Source organism: Mercenaria mercenaria, chromosome 16 (assembly GCF_021730395.1).
Source record: "Mercenaria mercenaria strain notata chromosome 16, MADL_Memer_1, whole genome shotgun sequence".
NCBI lineage: Eukaryota > Metazoa > Mollusca > Bivalvia > Venerida > Veneridae > Mercenaria > Mercenaria mercenaria.
In genome coordinates, this window is record NC_069376.1 from 24,232,639 (window position 1) to 24,256,127 (window position 23,489).

Genomic DNA, 23,489 nt, shown 5'->3' on the forward strand with positions numbered 1-23,489 from the left:
CAAAATTAGTGTGCAATATTAAAATCAGTACTACTATATTACAAGTTAGAGGTTAAAAGATGATAAAAACATTCATTTCAGGTTAGAACATCAGTACTTCCAGGCCACTCCTGAACTCGGTTAGAGTAGCACTGGATTTTACATGATATGGTAGGATGTTCCAAAGTCTAATGCTTCTAGGAAAAAATGAATTCGTGTGATAGTGTGTACGAGAGAAGGGAGTACGAAAGTTAAAGTTCCTAGATTATATTAGGTTCTTGTGATCTACGCTGACAATTGAGTGATCTGTTTTATACAACATAATTTGGGATGTAAAATTTCTCCTTGTTTCTAAAGTTTGCCATTTTAGTACAGATAACATTTCAGTGACACTTGATCTTAAATTATAGTTGTTGAGAACATATCTGGCTGCAGCCCTCTGCACTCTTTCAATTTCATATGCTAGATTTTTTTGCCATGGATGCCAAACAATATTTCAGTTGGGGGCGAACATATGTTTTATACGCAGTTTCTTTAGTTTTGATATTATTTGTATGAACATTTCTTTTTATGTATTTTAGGGTATTGTTTGCCTTGTTTGATACATTTTGTATGTGAGATTTCCAACTAAAGTCCTCACTGATGGTAACACCTAAGTACTTAGCATTTTTAGTAGTTTTTAATTCATGGTTATGTAACTTATAGGGAAAGGTGATGTTTTTTCTCTTTTTTGAAATTCTAATCACTTCGCACTTATCAGGATTAAACTCCATGGACCAGATTTTTTCCCACAGTTCTAATTTATGGAGGTCCTGCTGGAGAGTCTCACAATCATGCATGGAACTAATAGTGAGGTAAACTACTGTGTCATCAGCAAAAAGTCTTACACTGCTTTTAAGTGAGTCTGGCAGGTCATTGATATAAGTTAGGAAAAGGCAAGGCTCAAGGACAGACCCTTGGGGTACCCCTGACATTACAGGTAGAACATCTGATTGGTGGCCTTCAACAACCACGGTTTGTGTACGTTTTTTGAAGGCAAGATTTTATCCACATGACTGTTTTTCTGTCAATGCCTAATTTATATAGCTTGTTTACCAAAAGATTGTGATCAACTTTATCAAACGCTTTACCAAAGTCCATTACAATGAGATCTGTCTGTTTACCAGTTTCAAAGATATCAAAGATTTCTTGACTAAAAGCAATTAACTGGGATTCACAAATGTGCTTTGAGCGGAAACCATGAAGGGATTAAGCAAGTTTTTATTATCTAGATGATTCATAATATTTGATACTAAGATATGTTTCATCAATTTGGATGAAATGCAAGTACGTGAGATGGGCCTGTAATTGCTGGCTTTGCTGCGAGTGCCTCTTTTGTATACAGGGGAAACGATAGCCGTCCTCCAGTCTTGTTGTACACTGCCAGTACCAAGTGGAGACATGAAAATTTTAGTCAAATAAGGGGCAATTTGTAGGCTTGTTTCTTTTAAGAGTCTTGGTGATATTTTATCTGGGCCCGAGGCCTTGTGAGGATTTAGATCTTTAAGCAGTTTTAGTACCCCTTCATTTTCAATGGTGATATTAGGCATAGCATCTTGTGAGGGTTGGGTTTTCCCAGATTCAAATACTGATAATTCAGACAAAAATTTCAGACTTAAGGGTTTAGGTTTTGAAAAAACAGACTCAAATTGTTCATTTAAAATAATAGCTTTCTTTGTTGGACAGGTATTTGTTATTCCATCAGAATTCAGTGGTGCTATTCCACTGTTTTCACTTATGTTTTACAAAAAAAAAAAAATAAAACTTCTTATTTTTTCCTTTGTTTGAATCACTTGTAAAGATGACATTTTCTAAATAATTCCAGTAAGACTCTCTTACGTTTTTCTGTATTTCAGATCTTAATACTGACAGTTTGTTTTTCAGTGTTGTATAGTTTAAATTTTCCTTTTCTCTTTTGACTCGACAGTATAATATATCATTTTTCTGATTTTTTCTGATTATTTCTTCGCGTGTAAAGTATATATTTAACCAGTGTTTTGTTTTGATGTTAGGTTCTATTGTACTGCCTGAAACAGATACAAATTCTGACTTAAATATACAATAGTTTAAACTTCTTGCTTAACTTTTCGATCTTTGGTTTTGTTTTCGCGAATATGAGTCGTGTTCGGTGTTTAGTACCGAATTAAACGTCCGATGATTCAGAGTATAACTGGAGTTTGCTTGCATCGTTCAGATATATTTTTACGCTAAATGTATTATTTGAAAATATAAGTTTAATTTCATGCATTGAAACAATCAGATAAGATTTCTTTAAATCGATTCCTTCGGTGTAAAACAGAAGTATCAAAAAAACAACAACACAGTTTATTCATTGATTTAAGCGATTTGATCTTTGACCTGCGAATTGTCAGAACCGTTTTGCAGGTTGGTAGTGCAATTTGGGTAAATTTATACTATTTTCAACTAGGTATTGGTTAAAATAGCTTTGGCCAAATACATTCTGTATCCTCGTTTTGATTGTCACCTCTGGAAAATTAAAATTCTGAAAGTGGCTAGGGGTCCGGTAGCCCCTTCATGCCCTAAATACTCGATCATAGTCGATGTCTTACATGTAGTTTGATGAACTGTATACCATTTGCTGTTATTTTCGTGTTACATCTGGTGTCGCGTTATTTGATTTTTGCGAGATCAAAAATGTGCAGCACTTTACAGTAAACAACTTTGACCTACTTTGGAAGCTGATTACGTTTGAAAGTGTCTAGGGGTACGGATCCGTACCTCTAGACAAGCCTGTTAGGGGTTTTCTAGGGGTACGGACCTCCGTTTTTCTAGAGATTAAGGGTCATTTACATTTCAAATTTTGTTGAAAATGATATAACAAATATCACTTTGTCAGAATTCACCTTAAACTTGGATCTGGGTGGTTTACAGAACATCTATCATCCGATTTGTTACATTTTCTTTTGGAACGTAATTAACCAAGGATCACCAAGTAAATCACGAGGATTCGAACTGGCAGGAAAAAAAAGATATAAAGATTAAACAAAGTAATGATAAATATGTTGGGAAATAACTATTTTTAATTGCTAATTAACCCTAAGTTTATTTCTGTTTTTCACACATTCGGCGTTGCAAGGGAAGTTTCCACAAACAATTTCTTTTGCTTAATGCATTATTACACAATCATTTCCGTGCCGATTGTCATTGTTAAATAACAAAATAAATAGGTACATATTATTATGCCTATTTTATTATAATTTATTTATTTATTTATTTATTTATTTATTTATCTATTTTTTGCTTAATTTCAAAGCAAATTCAGTTAAGGGATAGATTCATTCATTAATCTAGCTGTTATCAGCAATTTCTTTGACAACAAACTAATCGGCACGGAACAGTGAAAGAGAAAGTAAACAATCGGGTGAACGCTGGTATCTGTAAACAAATTAGATGCAAGTTTTAAGTGAATACTGGTTAAGTCTTACTTGTTATTTCATTTTCAATGAAATTTGAGATATAAATAACCCCAAATCTCTAGAAAAAGGAGGTCCGTACCCCTAGAAAACCCCTAACAGATTTGTCTAGAGGTACGGATCCGTACCCCTAGACACTTCCATTACATTTCACACCTTATTTTTGTAAACGTAGGTCAGTTATTTTTAAATGCCCTCATCAATCATTTGACTCAGTTAAGATGGTAATTAATTCTGTGTTGTCCAACTATTTGACGGAGTTACCCTTCCACTGTGTTAATTTTACATTGCAGTTATTGTTAATGTCTTACTAAATCTGTTTTGAAAATTTAGGGGTCCTATACATTTTACACTTTCACAGGAAGTGCTGTATCAAGTCGGATGCTGTACCGCAAAATTAGAATTAACTCACTAGGTGAAAGTGAAGGTCACATGCCAGGGTTTTTTTTCAGCCGTTTTTATAGCCGTTATTCGGCTATATTCCCAATGCCAAAAAGTATGTTTTTTTCCCAAAATGAGTGCAAAAATTCCCAATCTACATTCTGAAAAAAATTTCATCAAAATTGCACAAACACTGACCAAATTATGGACAATTTTGTGATGGCAGTATGTTTAAGAGGTTGTACAATGTGAAACAAGTGTATGAGAAAGTGCTTAAATACATCTTTACTATATCCTATGGGACTAAACATTTCCCAATTTGGAACATTTACGCGCCAAATTCCCAATTTTGGGGGTATAGGCTATGTTCCCAAATTAGCTAGAAAAAACCCTGCATGCACCGGAAACTTGATGGGTTTAAAAGTAAACAAGGACTAGCACAATGATTTTCTGCTTGAAATGATAGTGGAAAAGAAAAGGTTTATGAAGTTAATAGGAAATAATAGCAACATGATATTGCCTTTTCTTTCTTTCATCTACATCTACATCAGTACAACCAACAATTGATTTCCGATTATGACTGGTCGGCGCTGTCAGAGAAACAGTTGTTAAAGAAATTTAGTATATTACAGTATTAAAAGTAAACGATAAAAGGACAGTATGCTACAGTTAAAATAGGACAGAATGGAAGAATTACATGGTGACTGCCGCCAGCCTCTCTGTAAAGATACTGAGGCTGGGGCTAGCTTTGACTGATGTGGGGAGGGAGTTCCAGAGACGGGTGGTTCTAGGGAAATAAGAGTTAGCAATGTATTGAGTGCTGGAATACGGGATCAAGTAGTTCAGATTTCTAATGGGGGTCAGGTAACCTTGGTCAGTTGCAACGGTCTGGGTCCTTACTTTGTAAAACAAAAGTAATGAACAATTTTAAATTTTAACCTACGATACTGGAGAGTTTTCCATTCTAGGGATTTTAACGTTTCAGTTACACTGCTTGTATAGTTGTAGTCATTCATAACATACCTAGCTGCTGACCTGTAGACTCGTTCAAGTTTATGGGTGAGAGATTTCTGCCAGGGATGCCACACAGTTGAACAGTATTCTAGCTGGGGGCGGACATAGGTGGTGTATGTAGCTTCTTTAACCCTTGTGTTATCTGTCTTGACATTTCTCTGGATAAATCAAAGGGAAGAGGTTGCCTTAGAAGTTATGTTTTCTATATGTTGTGACCAGTTCAAATCATTGGAGATAGTTATTCCTAGGTACTTAGCTGATGAGGTGGACTTTAACTCTGTAACCTGTAAGGATAAATAATGGGATTTCTCTTCCTACTTACTCTAAGGATATCACATTTGTCAGGGTTAAATTCCATTTGCCAGACTCTTTCCCATGTTTCTAATTTATGGAGATATTTTATTCATTTATTCCCTTAGTACCGCGAAGATAGCTGCAAACAGGGTATTTAGGGATATAGTTGTCATCCCTCTAAGCCTTGCCCGTATCTGCATTTTACTGGAAAACGAAGACATTAAAATATCAGAAAGTCATAAAATACAGGTCGGGCTTACTTGCTCCAAATAATTATAAAAATCATGAAACCTTGATGTACCACCATCACAATGTGCCTCCCGCGCAAAAAGCATTAAAAATCAGTAAAATATATTATTTTGTGACATTTTTACTTAAAAACAGTGTGTATAAAAGAGAACTGTCAAATTGAAATCTTCAGCAAAGTGAATCAGAATACCTGTACTGCATGTATGTTTTTATGCCCACGAAGGGAGGCATATTAGTTTTCAACTGTCTGTCCATTCGTTCATTCGTTAGTTCATTCGTCACAACGTTAATTTTTTGCATGAAGGCACTTTACTCGCGAACCAATGCAACCAGGACCTTCAAACTTCACATGCTGATAGTACTTATTGAGTACACGACCCCTACTGACTTTGGGGTCCCCAGGTCAAAGGGCAAGGTCACGGGCCAATGTTAACTTTTTGCATGAAGGCACTTTACTCGCGAACCACTGCACCCAGGACCTTCAAACTTCACATACTGATAGTACTTATTGGGAATACGACCCTTACTGACTTTGGGGTCACCAGGTCAAAGGTCAAGGTCACAGGGGGCCAATGTTAACTTTTTGCATGAAGGGACTTTACTCGCGAACCTGTGACTGCACCCAGGACCTTCAAACTTCACATGCTGATAGTACTTATTGAGTACATGACCCCTACTGACTTTGGGGTCAACGGTCAAGGTCACAGGGGCCAATGTTAACTTTTTGCATGAAGGCACTTTACTCGCGAACCACTGCACCCAGGACCTTCAAACTTCACATGCTGAGAACACAACCCCTACTGACTTTGGGGTCACCAGGTCAAAGGTTAAGGTGCTGTGGGGGGGCATTTTTCACCATTAGTGACAGCTCTTGTTTATCCCCCCGCCAAAGGCGAAGGGGATATTAGAAATGCTCTCCGTGCGTCCGTCCGTGCGTCCGCAACGATCTTTGTCCGGAGCATAACTCCAAAAGTACTGGAGGGATTTTCTTCAAACTTCATACACTGATAGAACACATTGGGAAGAAGTGCAGTGTTCAAGAACAATAACTCTACTTTGCCTATTTTTTGAGTTATTCCCCTTTATCATATTTTCTTAAAAGATTTTGTCCGGAGCATAATTCCAAAAGTACTGGAGGGATTTTCTTCAAACTTCATACACTGATTGAACACATTGGGAGGAAGTGCAGTGTGCAAGAACAATAACTCTACCCTGCCTTTTTTTTGAGTTATTCCCCTTTATCATATTTTCTTTAAAATTTTTGTCCGGAGCATAACTCCAACAGGGTTCGCACAGACTTGAAAACTCCTTGAATTTCAAGCTGCTAGATGAAAAGTGCTTGAATTTGCAAAAACCTCCTTAAAACTCCTTGAATTCGTTTCTTGCCTTGAAAACTGCTTGAAAAGTGCTTGATTTTATGATAAAAGTCCTTGAATTTCCTTCTTCAGAAATTTTGGTCAGCTTAATAAAAATAGATCGTAAAAGACGCTTTGACGCATCGCCATGTTTATGTCTACATAACCTATGTGTACCGTACGATACGGGTTTTAAACAGACTGGGACTAGGAAAATTACGACATGTAAAAATTATGGACACCATTTCCGTTACCGATATTAAAGAAAATGTTGGTATTTTCAACAAAAAGTGGCTTGTATCCTATCCATGGCTGGTCGAGCACGAAAACAAACGGAAAGCCATGTGCAAATATTGTAACAAAGTTATTGACATTAGTTCAATGGGTGAATCGGCGCTGAAATCGCACGTCAAGTCTGAGAAGCACAAGAAAAATGTACCTGATCGAGAGTCACCAACGGCCACTCTTGATGTGTTAGCTTAAGATCTTCAGCTCTCTCGGTTTATATACTGGATTTGGACGGGAGAGCTGAAGTGCAGTCCGTAGGGAAATCATACCAATAATTGTGCCAGAAATCTGACACGCTCGCGTTTGTACATTTTAAAAGAAATCAGCAGCAGCACTTTCTGATCAGTTAATATATAGTAAAATCTACCATTGTGCCAAATTTTACACATTAAAACCCATAATTGATGGCAGAACTACCTGAAAATTTCGAACTGGTCTGAAACGTTTACTCTACGCCGCCATCTTGCTCCTTTGAAATACGAGACTGACCTTTCACTCGCGCGAACCGCTAAGAGAGCACTCACGTGTGCCGCTTCGTATTTAAAGTTGCATCAGCATCCCGGTGGCACAAAAACTTGGGAAAATGGTTATTTTTTATTGAAATTGATTTGAATTATTACTTTCATAGATAAATCCTTAAGAAAACTTGTATGTATAAATCATTTCTTTTGTTTACAAGGTACTCTAGAGACTCTACATGTGTATTTTTAGCGGCTCGCGCTGTTACGTCATGCGAGAATCTCATTGTAGCTATTCAACAATGGCCGCCGAAATGATGCTGATCTAGCAGTGACTTGTAAATATCGGCGATTTTATTGTAAGATTTGCTTCCAGAATTTGATAAATGGTGTTAACTGATGTAGAAGTGATTACTTTATCAAGATATCCATACATCTTCGTTCAAAATTTCAGTTGACTACGTTTGCGACGAAAAGTTGAACAACTTTTTATTTTGGTATGGTTTCATAGTAGGCCTGGTCCAAAACTCTAAAGCCGCAACTATGAAAAAAATAAAATATAAAAAAGCGGCATTTAGAGTTTTGGAAGCCAGGACTATTGATGTGTTTACTATTCCACCTTCGCCCCCAGCAGCCAGAGGCACCTAAAACTTGATCTTATATGACATGATAAGTCGCTGTTGATATAAGAAGTGTTGATCAATTGTTTGCCAGTCATTTTGTGTGTGATAAAGTGTTGATCAATTGCAAATTGGAACTCTATAGAAAAACTTATATCACGTGATAGTCATTTTGGATGTAAGAAGTGTTCACCAATTGTAAGCCAGTCATTTCGTGTGTAATAAGTGCTTGTTCAATTTTTTGCTTATCCTTGAAAACGTAATAAAAGTCCTTGAAAACTCCTTGAAAACCCCTTGAATTTTTTGTCAGTCTGGCTGTATGAACCCTGTCCAAAAGTACTGGAGGGATTTTCTTCAAACTTCATACACTGATAGGACACATTGGGAGGAAGTGCAGTGTGCAAGAACAATAACTCTACCTTGCCTACTTTTTGAGTTATTCCCCTTTATCATATTTTCTTTAAAAAATTTGTCTGCAGCATTTCTTTTTCATGCATGGAGGGATTTTGATATATCTTGGCACAAGTGTTCACCACCACGAGTTTGAGTGTCGTGCGCAAGAACCAGGTCCCTAGTTCTAAGGTCAAGGTCACACTTAGAGGTCAAAGGATACAAGAATGAAAACCTTGTCCGGAGCACTTCTTCTTCATGCATAGAGGGATTTTGATATAACTTGGCACAAATGTTCACCACCACGAGACGTAGTGTCATGCGCAAGAACCAGGTCCCTAGGTCTAAGGTCAAGGTCACACTTAGAGGCCAAAGGTCAGATACAAGAATGACTTTGTCCGAAGCATTTCTTCTTCATGCATGGAGGGATTTTGATATAACTTGGCACAACTATACACCATCATGAGATGAAGTGTCATGCACAGTTCCCTTCTTTAGAATTACTTCCCTTTGTTGTTACTTAAATAGCTTTTATTGTAACTTTTTCATTACTAGTCGTAGGGAAAAATCAAGACCACTTTTCAGTAGTACAACATGCATGCTACATCCAATTTTGAGGTGTATTTTGACCAATCTCTACCTAGTAAAGATTTTTGTGTGGACTTACAATTTTTTTTTTTTTTTTAAGATTAACTTCCATTAGTTGTTACTATAAATAACTTATGTTGTAACATTTTCATAATTGACCAAAGGGAAAAAACAAGACCACTTTTCTGTGGTACAACCTGGATGTTACTTTCCAATTTTAGGTGTATTTTAAGACATCTCTACCTGGTAAGGAGTTTTTTTGTGGACTTAGAAAAACAAAAGACTTACAATGATTACTTAACAACCACAAAATTAAAATTCCATTTGCAAATACAGCTGCTAGAGTAAAGAAATTTGCAGTGACAGGCATATATTGTGACATTCTGGCACTCTTGTTCCCTGTTAGCTTTCCATTCCTTCTTTTTACAGTAGCCATATAGAAAAACATCATACAGCTATACTGTTCATGAAAATTAATAAAATTTAGCAGTAAACCACCTCACCACTGAATAATTCTTTCTTCCACATCTTTAAAACCCCTGATGTGGACCACAACTAAACGGTTTTTCAAAGCTTCTCCCAAAATGAATACTTTCAGACACTAATTTGCCAGGAACTTTAGCCTTCAATTATAATATGCCCGGCGGGGGGATTGGCCATGTCTAACATGGCTCTTGTTTTGTTTGAAACAGATCAGTACTTGCATATGCAGTGAAGAATTGATTGTAAAGCTGATTATAACAAAAACTGTTTAATAACACTAAGAATACGTTTGCTAAATTAGTATAAATGAAATACTTTAATCTCACTAGCTTTTTGATTGCTAAATGAATGTCTGAAATGAATTTCTTTTTAGCTCATCTGATTTTTGAAAAAAAAAATGATGAGTAATAATTGTCATCACTTGATCGGCGTCGGAGTTGCCTGTTTAAGTTTTATGTTTAGGTCAGCTTTTCTCCTAAACTATCAAAGGTATTGCTTTGAAATTTGCTACACTTGTTCACAATCAATAGCTGACCCTGTACAGCAAGAAACATAACTCCGTCCTGCTTTTTTGCAAGAATTATGGCCCCTTTTGGACTTAGAAAATATCAGATCTATTTCTTTGTTAAGTTTTATGTTTTTAGGTAAACTTTTCTCCTAAACTATCAAAGCTATTGCTTTGAAACTTGCAACACTTGTTCACCATCATAAGCTGACCATGTACAGGAAGAAACATATTAACTCCATTCTGCTTTTTGCAAGAATTATGGCCCCTTTTGGACTTAGAAAATCAGATTTCTTGGTTAAGTTTTGTGTTTAGGTCAGCTTTTCTCCTAAAGTATCAAAGCTATTGCTTTAAAACTTACAATACTTGTTCACCATCATAAGCTGACCCAGTACAGCAAGAAACCTAACTCCGTCCTGCTTTTTGCAAGAAATATGTCCTCTTTTGGACTTAGAAAATCGGAGTTCTTGGTTAAGTTTTGTGTTTAGGTCAGCTTTTCTCCTAAACTATCATAGCTATTGCTTTGAAACTTGCAACAGTTGTTCACCATCATAAGCTGACCCTGTACAGGAATAAACATAACTCCGTCCTGCTTTTTCCAAGAATGATGGCCTCTTTTGGACTTAGAAAATCAGATTTCTTGGTTAAGTTTTGTGTTTAGGTCAGCTTTTCTCCTAAACTATCAAAGCTATTGCTTTGAAACTTGCAACAGTTGTTCACCATCATAAGCTGACCCTATACAGGAATAAACATAACTCCATTCTGCTTTTTGCAAGAATTATAACCCTTTTTGGACTTAGAAAATCATGGGTAGGACAATATTTCTATTAAACAGAGACAAAAAAATCAGATGAGCGTCTGCACCCGCAATGCAGTGCTCTTGTTATCATTTAGTATAACCATTTACTATAATTATAGACATGTTACCTATTGAAATGACGCAAATGTTCCCTTAGTTAAGAAATTTGAGTTTCAGTGTAATTCATGTAATTCATTCACATTATAGTTGCAAAAGCTGAACCAGTCATTTTATGTAATGTCCGTCCCCCATTTCAGGTGCTATTTATGTATGATATTTTCTGCTCAAATGTAATATGAGTAGAAGTATTTATGTTTCTACTTTGTTGTTTGTATTAACTACTTGCTTAAAAGGTGTTTTCCTGCTGTAAATGTTGCATTTTACAAATTTTAGAGTAAAGTGAATTTTATGATAAACAGAAAATAAATGTAATTTCATAGAAATTAGCTTTTTTTTTTTTTTTAAAAAATGGAAAAGCAAAGAGGAAAGGCTTATATTTTCTTGATCTGTGACCTCAAACTATTAGAAAATACACATAAAAGAACTGGTTTTGTATAAAAGTTAAACATTTACAGCAGGAATCTAATTTGAATGAAGATGTACATGTAATGTATGTCCCCAACCCGACGTGGCAACTTGAATCCACTTTTTCAAAAAATTTCCCAAAAAGTTATCTGTTTAGGTACTGATCCTTGTACACAACATGTCGGGGTGTAGAAAAAGGGTATTTTTCAAGGCAAAGTAAAAACTTTATTTTTTGACTTAGATGCTAACCCAGTTGGGCACTTTACTGTGCACCAGGCCAGTGGAAGTGGCTATATGTCTTCTAAATAAATCAGAAATCGATTGTTGGTTGTACAGATGTAGATGTAAAATACATAGGTTATAAATATTGAATAACTAAAACATATTGACCAAGTGTTTTCAACTAAACCAGTTACAGAATTATAGATCTATGTTTGTGTATATACGTGCAAATTTTTCCGTACAAATCTCTTACCAGATCTCTTGAAACTTGAATTTAGTCTTATACTTCACGTTTAAAATAATAATGTCACACATCAGCTTGACATGTTTGCATCAATTCAGACCTGACATTTTATTTGTAACACAATGACCAAATGTGATTACATGTCATTTCCGAAATCAGTTGAAAATATATCTGTTGAGTGACTTCACCTTCCATAGGAATAACCACCTGCGCAGAATTAGAATCGGGCAAAATCAACACGATATAAGTTGATTTCTTAACTATACTAAATAATCACATTTGGTCAACATTTGGTCATCAACAAAATGTCAGGCCAGAATTAATCAATTATTAATGAAAACATGTCAGGTTTGTAATAATATTATGACAAATGTCAAGTATGAAACTAGATTAAAGGGCTCCACAGACTACTAGAATATTAGGGTCCTTCATAGATTATGCCATTATATTTGTATGATATACAAGGGTTGTCCCAAAACAGCGAGACAAATTTGATTTGAATAATTCATCAAAGTCCGAACTTAATGAAATTTGCAGAAAGTGTACATAATTTATTTTCAAAGATTTTGATTGAGAGTTTATGCCGAATTAATGCTGTCGTTAAAAATATCGGACTATTGTTAGGATCAACGTGGTATAACCGGCGCAGCCTAAAAACGTTCCGTTTTAATAAGCTGTCTTCCTTGATGTTTTTCTCAGTTTCCTTACAGCCCATTGCGCTAGGCGTTAAAAGTCCTGTACACATCAACATCATATATTTTAACGTCATATGTAAAAGTTTTAAAGATCTGACGTTGTTTATGCATGTGCAGTGACAGTTCTACCAGGTTAATCTGTTTCTAGATGTACGCGAAAATGGCGACGTCAGCGGACAAGGCGGCACACAGAACCGTCATAGAGTTTTGTGTGAGCCTCAAATGACACCAGTTTGGACTTAAAAGAAATGAAGACTCTAGACAAGCATAAAAATGTGTTGAGAGCTTTAGTATACAAATGGCATCACAGATTTGCAGATGGGACGACTGATGATAAGGACAAAGTGAATGTTGGTTGACCGTTAGACTATGCATCATTGCATGTTAAAAGCAGTTAAAAGACCATATACAGGACCAGAGATTTGATGATCTGCATGATCTTACGCTAGAGACACAAAGGTTCAACCATAGTTTGAGTAGAGAGTCTAGAGACTGGTATCAACGTGTGTATATGACATGGGTAAATAGACACAGACTTTGTCTTGACCGTGGCAGAGAGTATATGATGGCAAAATTTGGTTCATAAACAAGCAGTTTGTCACGTTATTTTAGGACAACCCTCGTATATGTTAAATAATCACTAACGCAGGTCCTATTTTAAGTGAAATAAGTAAGTCTACAACACCATTTATGCATTTATTAACATATATTTGACATGCCTCTTAAGGATAACATGGTGTAATAGGCCTCAATTTCACCAAAAGCATACAACTTTATAATTTAAGCTTTAAAAATGTCCAACGATAGAAATAAGGTGCATAATGACAAGTTATATAGTGACAGAAGTTCTCAAACATTTCCTTTAGATTACCTCCCCTGTTAATTTTGGTTTTTCATGAGTTATCTCCCCTGAAAACTAGAAAAAATGATTTTCTCCTATTCCCTACGGGGAATTTTAGATTTATTTTTGATATTTATATCAGAATCATATAATGCAGCTTTCTGCCACAAAATTTTCTCGAAACTGAAGTTCAGATTCTCATAATCAAAGAAATTATATATTTCCCATAGGCATCAATGTTAACTTCAATACCGATTATCTCCCCCAAAAATGATATAAAATTTGAAAAATCTCTCGGTGAAAAGTTTCTAATTTTGAATGTCTTTAAAGTGACCAAATTTCATTTAAATATTACCATCAAGTTACTACACCATGTTATCCGTAAATACTTCTGTAATCCTAGTCTATCCTCATAGGTTTGTCTAGGAATACAGAGCTTTCGTAATCCTAGAATCAGAAGCTAGAATTATGGTACCTTACTAATAGCCACTGCCTTTAACATAACTTCAGTAACCCAAAATTCTGTGCCTGAATAGGTTGATGGAAGTTGTATCTGAGTGTAGGGTTCACATGTTTTTTTCCTTTCAGTAAGAGTAAACTTTGAGCTTTTACATCTGAGTAGCCTTTTTATGCCCCACTTCGAAGAAGGAGGGGTATATTGTTTTGCAGATGTCGGTCTGTCTGTCTGTCTGTAGGAATGTAGACCAATCTGTTTCCGGATGATACCTCAAGAATGCTTGGACCTAGGATAATGAAAGTTGGGCATCACAAGCAGATGACCCCTATTGATTTTGAGATCAGTATGTCAAAGGTCAAGGTCACAGTGACCCGGAACAGTTAAACGGTTTCCGGATGATGACTTAAAAATGCTTGGGCCTAGGATCATGAAAGTTGATAGACGGTTGGTCATCACCAGCAGATGACCCCTATCGATTTTGAGATCAATATGTCAGAGGTCAAGGTCACAGCGACCCTGAACAGTTAAATGGTTTCAAGATGATAACTCAAGAATGCTTGGGCCTAGAATCATGAAAGTTGATAGGGAGGTTGGTCATCACCAGCAGATGACCCCTATTGATTTTTAGATCAGTATGTCAAAGGTCAAGGTCACAGTGACCAAGAACAGTTGAACAGTTTCCAGATGATAACTCAAGAACGCTTGGGTTTAGGATCATGAAAGTTAATAGGGAGGTGGTCATCACCAACAGATGACCCCTATTGATTTTGAGGTCAGTAGGTCGAAGATCAAGGTCACAGTGACCCGGAACAGTTAAGCTGTTTCTGGATGATAATTTAAGAATGCTTGGGCCTAGGATCATGAAAGTTAATAGGAATGTTGGTCATCACATGACCCCTATTGATTATGAGATCAGTAGGTCAAAGGTCAAGGTCACAGTGACCAGGAACAATGAACGGTTTTAAGACGATAACTCAAGAACACTTGTGCCTAGGATCAGGAAAATTGATAGGGAGGTTATTCATTACCAGCAGATGACCCATAATGATTTTGAATTCATTAGGACAAAGGTCCGGGTTACAGCGACATGGAACAGTTAAACTGTTCCAGATTGATTAGTTGAGAACGCTTTGGCCTAGGATCATAAAACTTAATAGGAAGGTTGATCATGACCAGCTGATGACCCTGCTTGATTCTGAGGTCAATAGATCAAAGGTCAAGGTCACATTGGACCAGAACAGTAGAATCTTTGTTCACAGTGAGCAAATAATTTTTGTTCCCTGTGCAGTTACTGAATGCATCAGGGGGATGGGTTGGGGCATTTTGTGTTCTATGAGCTCTAAAAAATGTTTCAATTGGCTTATTGGGGTTAACTTATTATGCATACACCACACAGTGGTGTGGGAGACATATTGATTTTCTCCTCTGTGTGTGTGTGTCTGTGCCTGTCTGTCTGTCTGTGTGTCTGTCACAAATCTTGTCCGCAGTCTTTAAGTCAAACATTTCTCATTCGATCTTCACCAAACTTGAACAAAATGTGTTTGCCAGTAAGTCCTAGGCTTAGTTTGATAACTAGCCAAATCGGCCCAGGCACTTTGGAATTATGGCCTTTCAAACTTTTTTTTTTATAATCAAAGCACTGAAAGTCTGATAAGGCAGTTGTGGGAGACATGTGCTTTTTTCAAAAGCAGCTCTAGTTTTATGATCTGATATTTTAAAGTTGTCATCTCTCTAAACCTTTCCCATATCTGCATTTTACTGTTAGGAAAACAAAGACATTGAAAAATCAAAAAAAGTCATAACATACTGGTCAGAATTACTTGCTTTAATAAATGAAACATTAATATTCATGTAGAAACTTCAGATGGGTTGAATTCAGGGGTGTAAAATTCCACTCGCCCGCTCGCATTGGCGAGTTAAAGTCTGAGTAGGACGAGTGGACCTCGCTGTTTACTCGACCGATCGGGCGAGTGGTTTTTTAAGTCCTTACATTCCAAAACGTCAACAAACTTTGAGATGGTTCAGTCGCTACCTGGTTTGACTGGAATTTACCCGCGAATCGTAAAGATATCAAAACGTCATGCCGGTAATTTTCCATTCCACAAGCACGTGCGACCTATCGTAATATGTAATTTACATCGACACGTACACAAAAACAGTGCGTAGTGCATTCATTTTTTAACATTTTCGCTTCAAGTTTTCAGCACCTCTTGAGAAATAATACTATTTGAATTCTATAATGATTTTAATAAGATATCAACAGAAATGTAGGCAAAATTCTATAAAAACGGTCGAATTTTCATATAATCATTTGTAAAAATTCAAACAGCGCGATCTTAGTTACTTATTTCTTTCTAAAAGTAAATAAATGATGAATACTCTAGGCATAAAATTCAGACTTTTGACCAGAAAGTACAAAAAACAGAATAAAAAAAATCTACAATAATGAAAAAGCGGCAGCAATTACAATACATGGAGTAAAACGATTTTTGGCAAACAGATTTGTGTTAGTGCGGCAGAATAGAGTTACGGGTGACCTCGTGAACGTAAATAGAAATGCGATTTTAAAATAAAGCAATGTGATGTCACTGCGGTTTTTAATAAGTTTTAAATGAATCTTTGTACATGTATTTTTTGACCAACAATTTAAAAGTTTTTCTTGTCAAACAATTATGTAAATTCCTTGAGGGCAAATAGGTCACAGAGGTAGGATATCCACTATAGTAACTATCATTTGAGACATTTACCTTTTATACGGGATATAGCACATTCGCTTTTGATAACAAATTAAAGAAGAAACTTTTTATTGATTTCTATTTCTCAGCAATTTTAAGAACCGATGCGGTATGATCAGACAGTGATGTGTCACATGGCGCGAAAACATGACGTAATGCCATGACAATCTCGAGCAAAAATACCGCTTTGATCGCCACTTCAGATGTCAAGATACTGACACACTTCTTTTAGCTCTTTGAGGGGGTGTAAATTGATCATGAAAACAAGGTCAATTACTTAGTTTATCAACTGAATAATTACCGATAATCTTTAACATTTTTTTTCTCTCTTTCAACACGGGTGGATGGACGATGATTATTGTGTCCAAATTTTTTAGACACTTTTCAAAATAAATATTTTTCGGGAAAATTTCTATACTATTGTACATAATACTCCTTTCATAAAAGTGACAGTATTAAAAATGTCAATTATTAGGGCGAGTGGCTGTGCACTAAGGGCGAGTAGATATTACTGGCTACTAGCCCTGCAGGGCGAGTGGTGTGAAAAAAAAATTTACACCCCTGGAATTTAAGTCATATTTTTAGCTCACCTGTCACATAGTGACAAGGTGAGCTTTTGTGATCGCGCAGCGTCCGTCGTCCGTCCATCCGTCCGTCCGTCCGTCCGTAAACTTTTGCTTGTGACCACTCTAGAGGTCACATTTTTTGTGGGATCTTTATAAAAGTTGGTCAGAATGTTCATCTTGATGATATCTAGGTCAAGTTCGAAACTGGGTCACGTGCCTTCAAAAACTAGGTCAGTAGGTCTAAAAATAGAAAAACCTTGTGACCTCTATAGAGGCCATATATTTCACAAGAGCTTCATGAAAATTGGTCAGAATGTTTACCTTGATAATATCTAGGTCAAATTCGAAACTGGGTCACGTGCCTTCAAAAACTAGGTCAGTAGGTCTAAAAAAAGAAAAACCTTGTGACCTCTCTAGAGGCCATATATTTCACAAGATCTTCATGAAAATTGGTCAGAACGTTCACCTTGATGATATCTAGGTCAAGTCCGAATCTGGGTCACGTGCCTTCAAAAACTAGGTCAGTAGGTCAAATAATAGAAAAACCTTGTGACCTCTCTAGAGGCCATATTTTTCATGGGATCTGTATGAAAGTCGGTCTGAATGTTCATCTTGATGATATCTAGGTCAAGTTAGAAACTGGGTCACGTGCGGTCAAAAACTAGGTCAGTAGGTCTAAAAGTAGAAAAACTTTGTGACCTCTTTAGAGGCCATATATTTCATGAGATCTTCATGAAAATTGGTCAGAATGTTCACCTTGATGATATCTAGGTCAAGTTCGCAAGTGGGTCACGTGCCGTCAAAATCTAGGTCAGTAGGTCAAATAATAGAAAAACCTTGTGACCTCTCTAGAGGCCATATTTTTCATGGGATCTGTATGAAAGTTGATCTGAATGTTCATCTTGATGATATCTAGGTCAAGTTCGAAAGTGGGTCACGTGCCATCAAAAACTAGGTCAATAGATCTAAAAATAGAAAAACCTTGTAACTTCTCTAGAGGCCATACTTTTTAATGGATCTTCATAAAAATTGGTCAGAATGTTCATCTTGATGATATCTAGGTCAAGTCTGAAAGTGGGTCACGTGCCATCAAAAAGTAGGTCAGTAGGTCAAATAATGAAAAAACATTGTGACCTCTCTAGAGGCCATATTTTTCATGGGATCTGTATGAAAGTTGGTCTGAATGTTTATCTTGATGATATATAGGTCAAGTTTGAACGGGGTCAACTGCGATCAAAAACTAGGTCAGTAGGTCTTGAAATAGAAAAACCTTGTGACCTCTCTAGAGGCCATACCCTTGAATGGATCTTCATGAAAATTGGTTAGAATGTTAACCTTGATGATATCTAGATCAAGTTTGAAAGTGGGTCACGTGCCTTAAAAAACTAGGTCAGTGGGTCAAATAATAAAAAAACCTTGTGACCTCTCTAGAGGCCATACTTTTCATGGGATCTGTATGAAAGTTGGTCTGAATGTTCATCTTGATGATATCTAGGTCAGGTTTTAAACTGGGTCAACTGCTGTCAAAATCTAGGTCAGTAGGTCTAAAATTATTAAAATCTTTTGACCTCTCTAGAGGCCGTATTTTTCAATGGATCTTCATGAAAATTGATCTGAATGTTCACCTTGATGATATCTAGGTCAGTTTCGAAACTGGGTCACGTGCAGTCAAAATATAGGCCAGTAGGTATAAAAATAGAAAAACCTTGTGACCTCAATAGAGGCCATATTTTTCATGAGATCTTCTTGAAAATTAGCGAGAATGTTCACCTTGATGATATCTAGGTAAAGTTCAAAACAGGGTCACGTACCTTCGAAAACTAGGTCAATAGGTCAAATAATAGAAAAACCTTGTGACCTCTCTAGAGACCATATTTTTCAATGGATCTTCATGAAAATTGGTCAGAATTTTTATCTTGATAATATCTAGGTCAGGTTCAAAACTGGGTCACATGAGCTCAAGAACTAGGTCACTATGTCAAATAATAGAAAAAACAACGTCATACTCAAAACTGGGTCATGTGGGAAGAGGTGAGCGATTCAGGACCATCATGGTCCTCTTGTTTAATAAGAGACTTAAATCTGCAATAATATGATGTGACTGGTGGGGGGAGATATCTACCCTGATACCAGTTTCATTAAAGGGCAGACTACTGATGACACTGAATTGCAGAAACAAAACACAAAATACATTAATAAAATGTCAGCGAGGCAAGTGTATGCTATAATGTCATAAATTCATTATCAGAGATGTAATCATTATGAATACTTTGTACCAGAAACGTTCCCAACGGATTTTGTTTGGGATTTCCTAACAGAAATATGCAGAATAAGTTGGACATGACGGAGACAGCAACAGTCAATACTTATCACGCTGTCCAGAGAAGTCCTATTATTTGAACAAACTTCAAAGCTGCTCTGTCCAAGTAGAAGTTCAGTTATATTTTAATCTTTCTGACCTTGATACACTTCCATTAGGCCAGTACAGCTTTGAAGTCAAACTCATTAATGACCCTACCCTCAATAATACAACAGTGATTCATTTTGCCGTGCATCCTGCGTCAAAGACGCATATTTTTCAGGGGGGACGCATTAGTTTGAAATGTGTGCAGCCGCGGTACGCAAACAATTTCACTGACATAATGTGTACCTTCGTTTACTTCCTGATATATGGCCTTTTTGTGTCGGTTCGACGTAAAATCTAACTCATTCACTCTAATGGTTTAAAAAGTAGAATGGATGTTGTGGATAATTTTCATGTGTCAAAACTACTTTATCACCATTTGATTTGTAAAGCATATTCTGATTGGACAGTAGTGATTTTTTTAACCAATCGGTGACGGTCATTTAGATTATGTTTGGGAGTATTGTTTCCTAAGTACCCGTGTATTTCGGCCAAAATATTTCAACAATCTGACGATGCCGTTGAAAAAACAGCTGAATTTAGATCACAAACAGCAAAAACTTTCTGTTTCTTTTGGTCTAACTTCGAGTGAATCGTCGGGTACCGAAGAAGTGAGCACTTCAACAGAAAATGAAGCAGCGGCTGCAAGCATGTCGGAAAATCTAGATTAGAAAAAAAGAAAATTTGTTTCTAAATGGCTCACTCTTTATTCGTGGTTACACTATGACGAAAGTGAAGATTATATGTACTGCACAATCTGTACTGACAACATAAAAATGAACGTATGAACAAAGCTTTAAAGAAAAGAAACTTTCAAAATACAACCTTAACAGTTTTTTTTCTCCTCATTCTGTTTAGTTCAATTCTGGTGCAGATATATAGGATGTAAAACCCATTAAATCAATCAATCATTCAACCAATATACAATGTACAGGATGTGAAAAAGCAAACAATTCAAATTTGGGACTTACTGTTTCATAATATATTGAGTCCCTTTTTGACTCATTACTCACTGGCTGGGACTCATTGTTTCAAAATATGTGAGTCCCATGGACTTGTATCTTCAGATTTCAAAATGAATCACTGATACAACCATTTTGTTTGGAATTTTGGGCGTTCAGCATTGTTTTTTATGCCCTCAAAGGGAGGCATATTAGTTTTCAACTGTCCGTCCGTTTGTTAGTTTGTTCGTCACAACGTTAACTTTTTGCATGAAGGCACTTTACTCGCAAACCACTGCACCCAGGTCCTTCAAACTTCACATGCTGATAATACTTATTGAGTACATGACCCCTACTGACTTTGGGGTCACCAGGTTAAAGGTCAAGGTCACCAGGTCAAAGGTCAAGGCGCTGAGGGGCATTTGTCACCATTAGTGGCAGCTCTTGTTTTTCATGAAGGGGCTTCACCAGGGGTTTCTCCACCTTGTTGTTATTCTCATTGCTACTTGTCTGCTCAAATGGAAGCAAAGTTTGGCTTTCCAAACGCTTCCCTTCCTTCTTCAATGGCATTTTAACACTTAACGAAAGTGGGTGATTTTTGCCTTGGATGCTCTAGATAAAAGTGAAATTCATGTGCCTAATAAACGTCATATGATATAGCAAGTAACAGCAAGTTCACATTGCAGTGAAACACTTATCTCAATTTTGGCAAAAGATCCTTGGCCTTGAGAATTTTAATCACATTTGAGCAAAATTTATGTGATTTTTGCCAAAATAATGCAAGAATTTCACGAAATCACGGCCAAAAGTAATCCCTGCAATATTAGGTTATTTAACATTGTTCTGTACAATATGGAGATTTTTTACGTTATTGGCGTAAAAATTGTTGACAAACCGTCCAAATAACACCAATCAGTCGACTGAACAGTCCTATGATTTTTAGCTCGACTATTTGAAGAATAGTCTAGCTATTCTACTCACCCTGGCGTCGGCGTCGGCGTCACACCTTGGTTAAGTTTTTGCATGCAAGTACATACAGCTATCATTTAAAGGCATATAGCTTTGAAACTTCTTTATTCTTTTTCTAGGTCAATTACCAACCTCACTGGGTCAAGTTCCATAACTCTAACATGTATTTTGAGCAAATTATGCCCCCTTTTGGACTTAGAAAATTCTGGTTAAAGTTTTACATGCAAGTTACACTCTCCAAAACTAATGCAGATATTGAATTGAAACTTCACATGTGTCTTCGGGGTTATAAAACTAGTTGATAGCACCAAGTCCCATAACTCTGACCTTCATTTTGGCCAAATTATGCCCCCTTTTGTATTTAGAAAATTTTGGTTAAAGTTTTGCGTGCAAGTACATACAGCTATTACTAAAAGGCATATAGATTTGAAACTTATTTTTTCTTTTTCTAGATCAATTACCTACCTCCCTGGGCCAAGTCCCATAACTCTGACATGTATTTTGAGCAAATTATGCCCCCTTTTGGACTTAGAAAATCCTGGTTAAAGTTTTACATGCAAGTTACTATCTCCAAAACTAATGCAGATATTCAATTGAAACTTCACATGTGTCTTCGGGGTTATAAAACTAGTTGATAGAATCCCATAACTCTGACATGTATTTTGGGCAAATTATGCCCCCTTTTGGACTTAGAAAATCCTGGTTAAAGTTTTGCGTGCAAGTACATACAGCTATTACCAAAAGGCATATAGCTTTGAAACTTATTTATTCTTTTTCTAGGTCAGTTACCAACCTCACTGGGTCAAGTCCCATAACTCTTAACATGTATTTTGAGCAAATTATGCCCCCTTTTGGACTTAGAAAATTCTGGTTAAAGTTTTACATGCAAGTTACTATCTCCAAAACTAATGCAGATATGGAATTGAAACTTAACATGTTTCTTCGGGGTTATTAAACTAGTTGATAGCATCAAGTCCCATAACTCTGATATGCATTTTGGTCAAATTATGTCCCGTTTCGAACTTAAAACTCTTTTGATATTTAACATTTTGGGTAATAATTTCCTGCTTCTGTGACAATATTTCGAATAGTCGAGCTTGGCTGTCTTACGGACAGCTCTTGTTCTGATAAATAGCAACCTGTTCAGCAGTTGTCTAGCATTAATAAAGTCTCGTTCCCGTTCTTTAATAAGGAAGATGCAATATGCAAGCGATTTTTTATGTATTGTTTATTAGGAATTTCAATTGCATTTCAGTATGCACACAGTATGAATTCAGTTGGGTTTTCTGAAACTTTAATTGCGTAAATATCTGGAGCTCTAAAGGGAAAGCTTGTTAATACTTGTGGGCACATTTATGACCTTATCTTCATGAAACGTGGTAAGAATGCTTATCTTGATTCCTAGACCAATTTCCAAACTGGGTTATATTGGTCAAAAACTAGGTCATCCGGTTAAATCAAAGGAAAAGCTTGTTAGTGTACTGTAGAGGCCACATTTAGACCCTATCTTCATAAAACATGGTAAGAATGTTTATCTTTATGATTCCAGTTCTGAGTTTAACAGGTGAGGGATATAGGATCATTATGACCCTCTTGTTAGTTTATAATTTAAGATGAAAGTTATGTTGCAGATAATGTCTAGCTGTTACAAAATTAATGTTTAAGGTTCTGACTGGAAGATATGGATAGAGAGAGAGATATGGGTTTTGTCAATGTACTTGGAATGCCAACCAGTGTGTTAAAATATGGCAAGATTTCACCAGACACTAAAGCAATGTTCATTGTTATACCAGGTATATATACGTTTTTAGCTCACCTGAGCAATAATTATTGTGATCGCTCGATGTCTGGTGTCTGTCGTCATTTAGCTTGTGTGTGTGATAGAGGCTGTATTTTTCAACTGGTCTTCATGAAATTTTGTCAGAATGATTACCTTGATGAAATCTAGGACGAGTTTGAAAATGGGTCATCTCGGGTCAAAAACTAGGTCACTAGGTCAAATCAAAGAAAAACC

At 36.4% G+C, this 23,489-nt stretch overlaps 1 protein-coding gene across 2 annotated transcripts in view; it reads left to right on the plus strand.

Moving 5' to 3' along the window:
• The first annotated feature begins 2,194 nt into the window (after positions 1 to 2,194).
• LOC123540212 (lipid droplet-associated hydrolase-like) overlaps positions 2,195 to 23,489 on the plus strand; it is a 31,785-nt gene continuing 10,490 nt past the window's right edge. The window contains exons 1-2 of one of the 2 annotated variants that reach the window (XM_045325046.2): positions 2,195 to 2,421; positions 23,141 to 23,268. In XM_045325046.2, coding sequence (XP_045180981.2) covers positions 23,157 to 23,268 — 112 coding nt within the window. In that variant the 5' untranslated portion in view covers positions 2,195 to 2,421; positions 23,141 to 23,156. The remainder of the gene's footprint in view (positions 2,422 to 23,140; positions 23,269 to 23,489) is intronic. The other variant, XM_045325045.2, reaches the window with a different exon arrangement.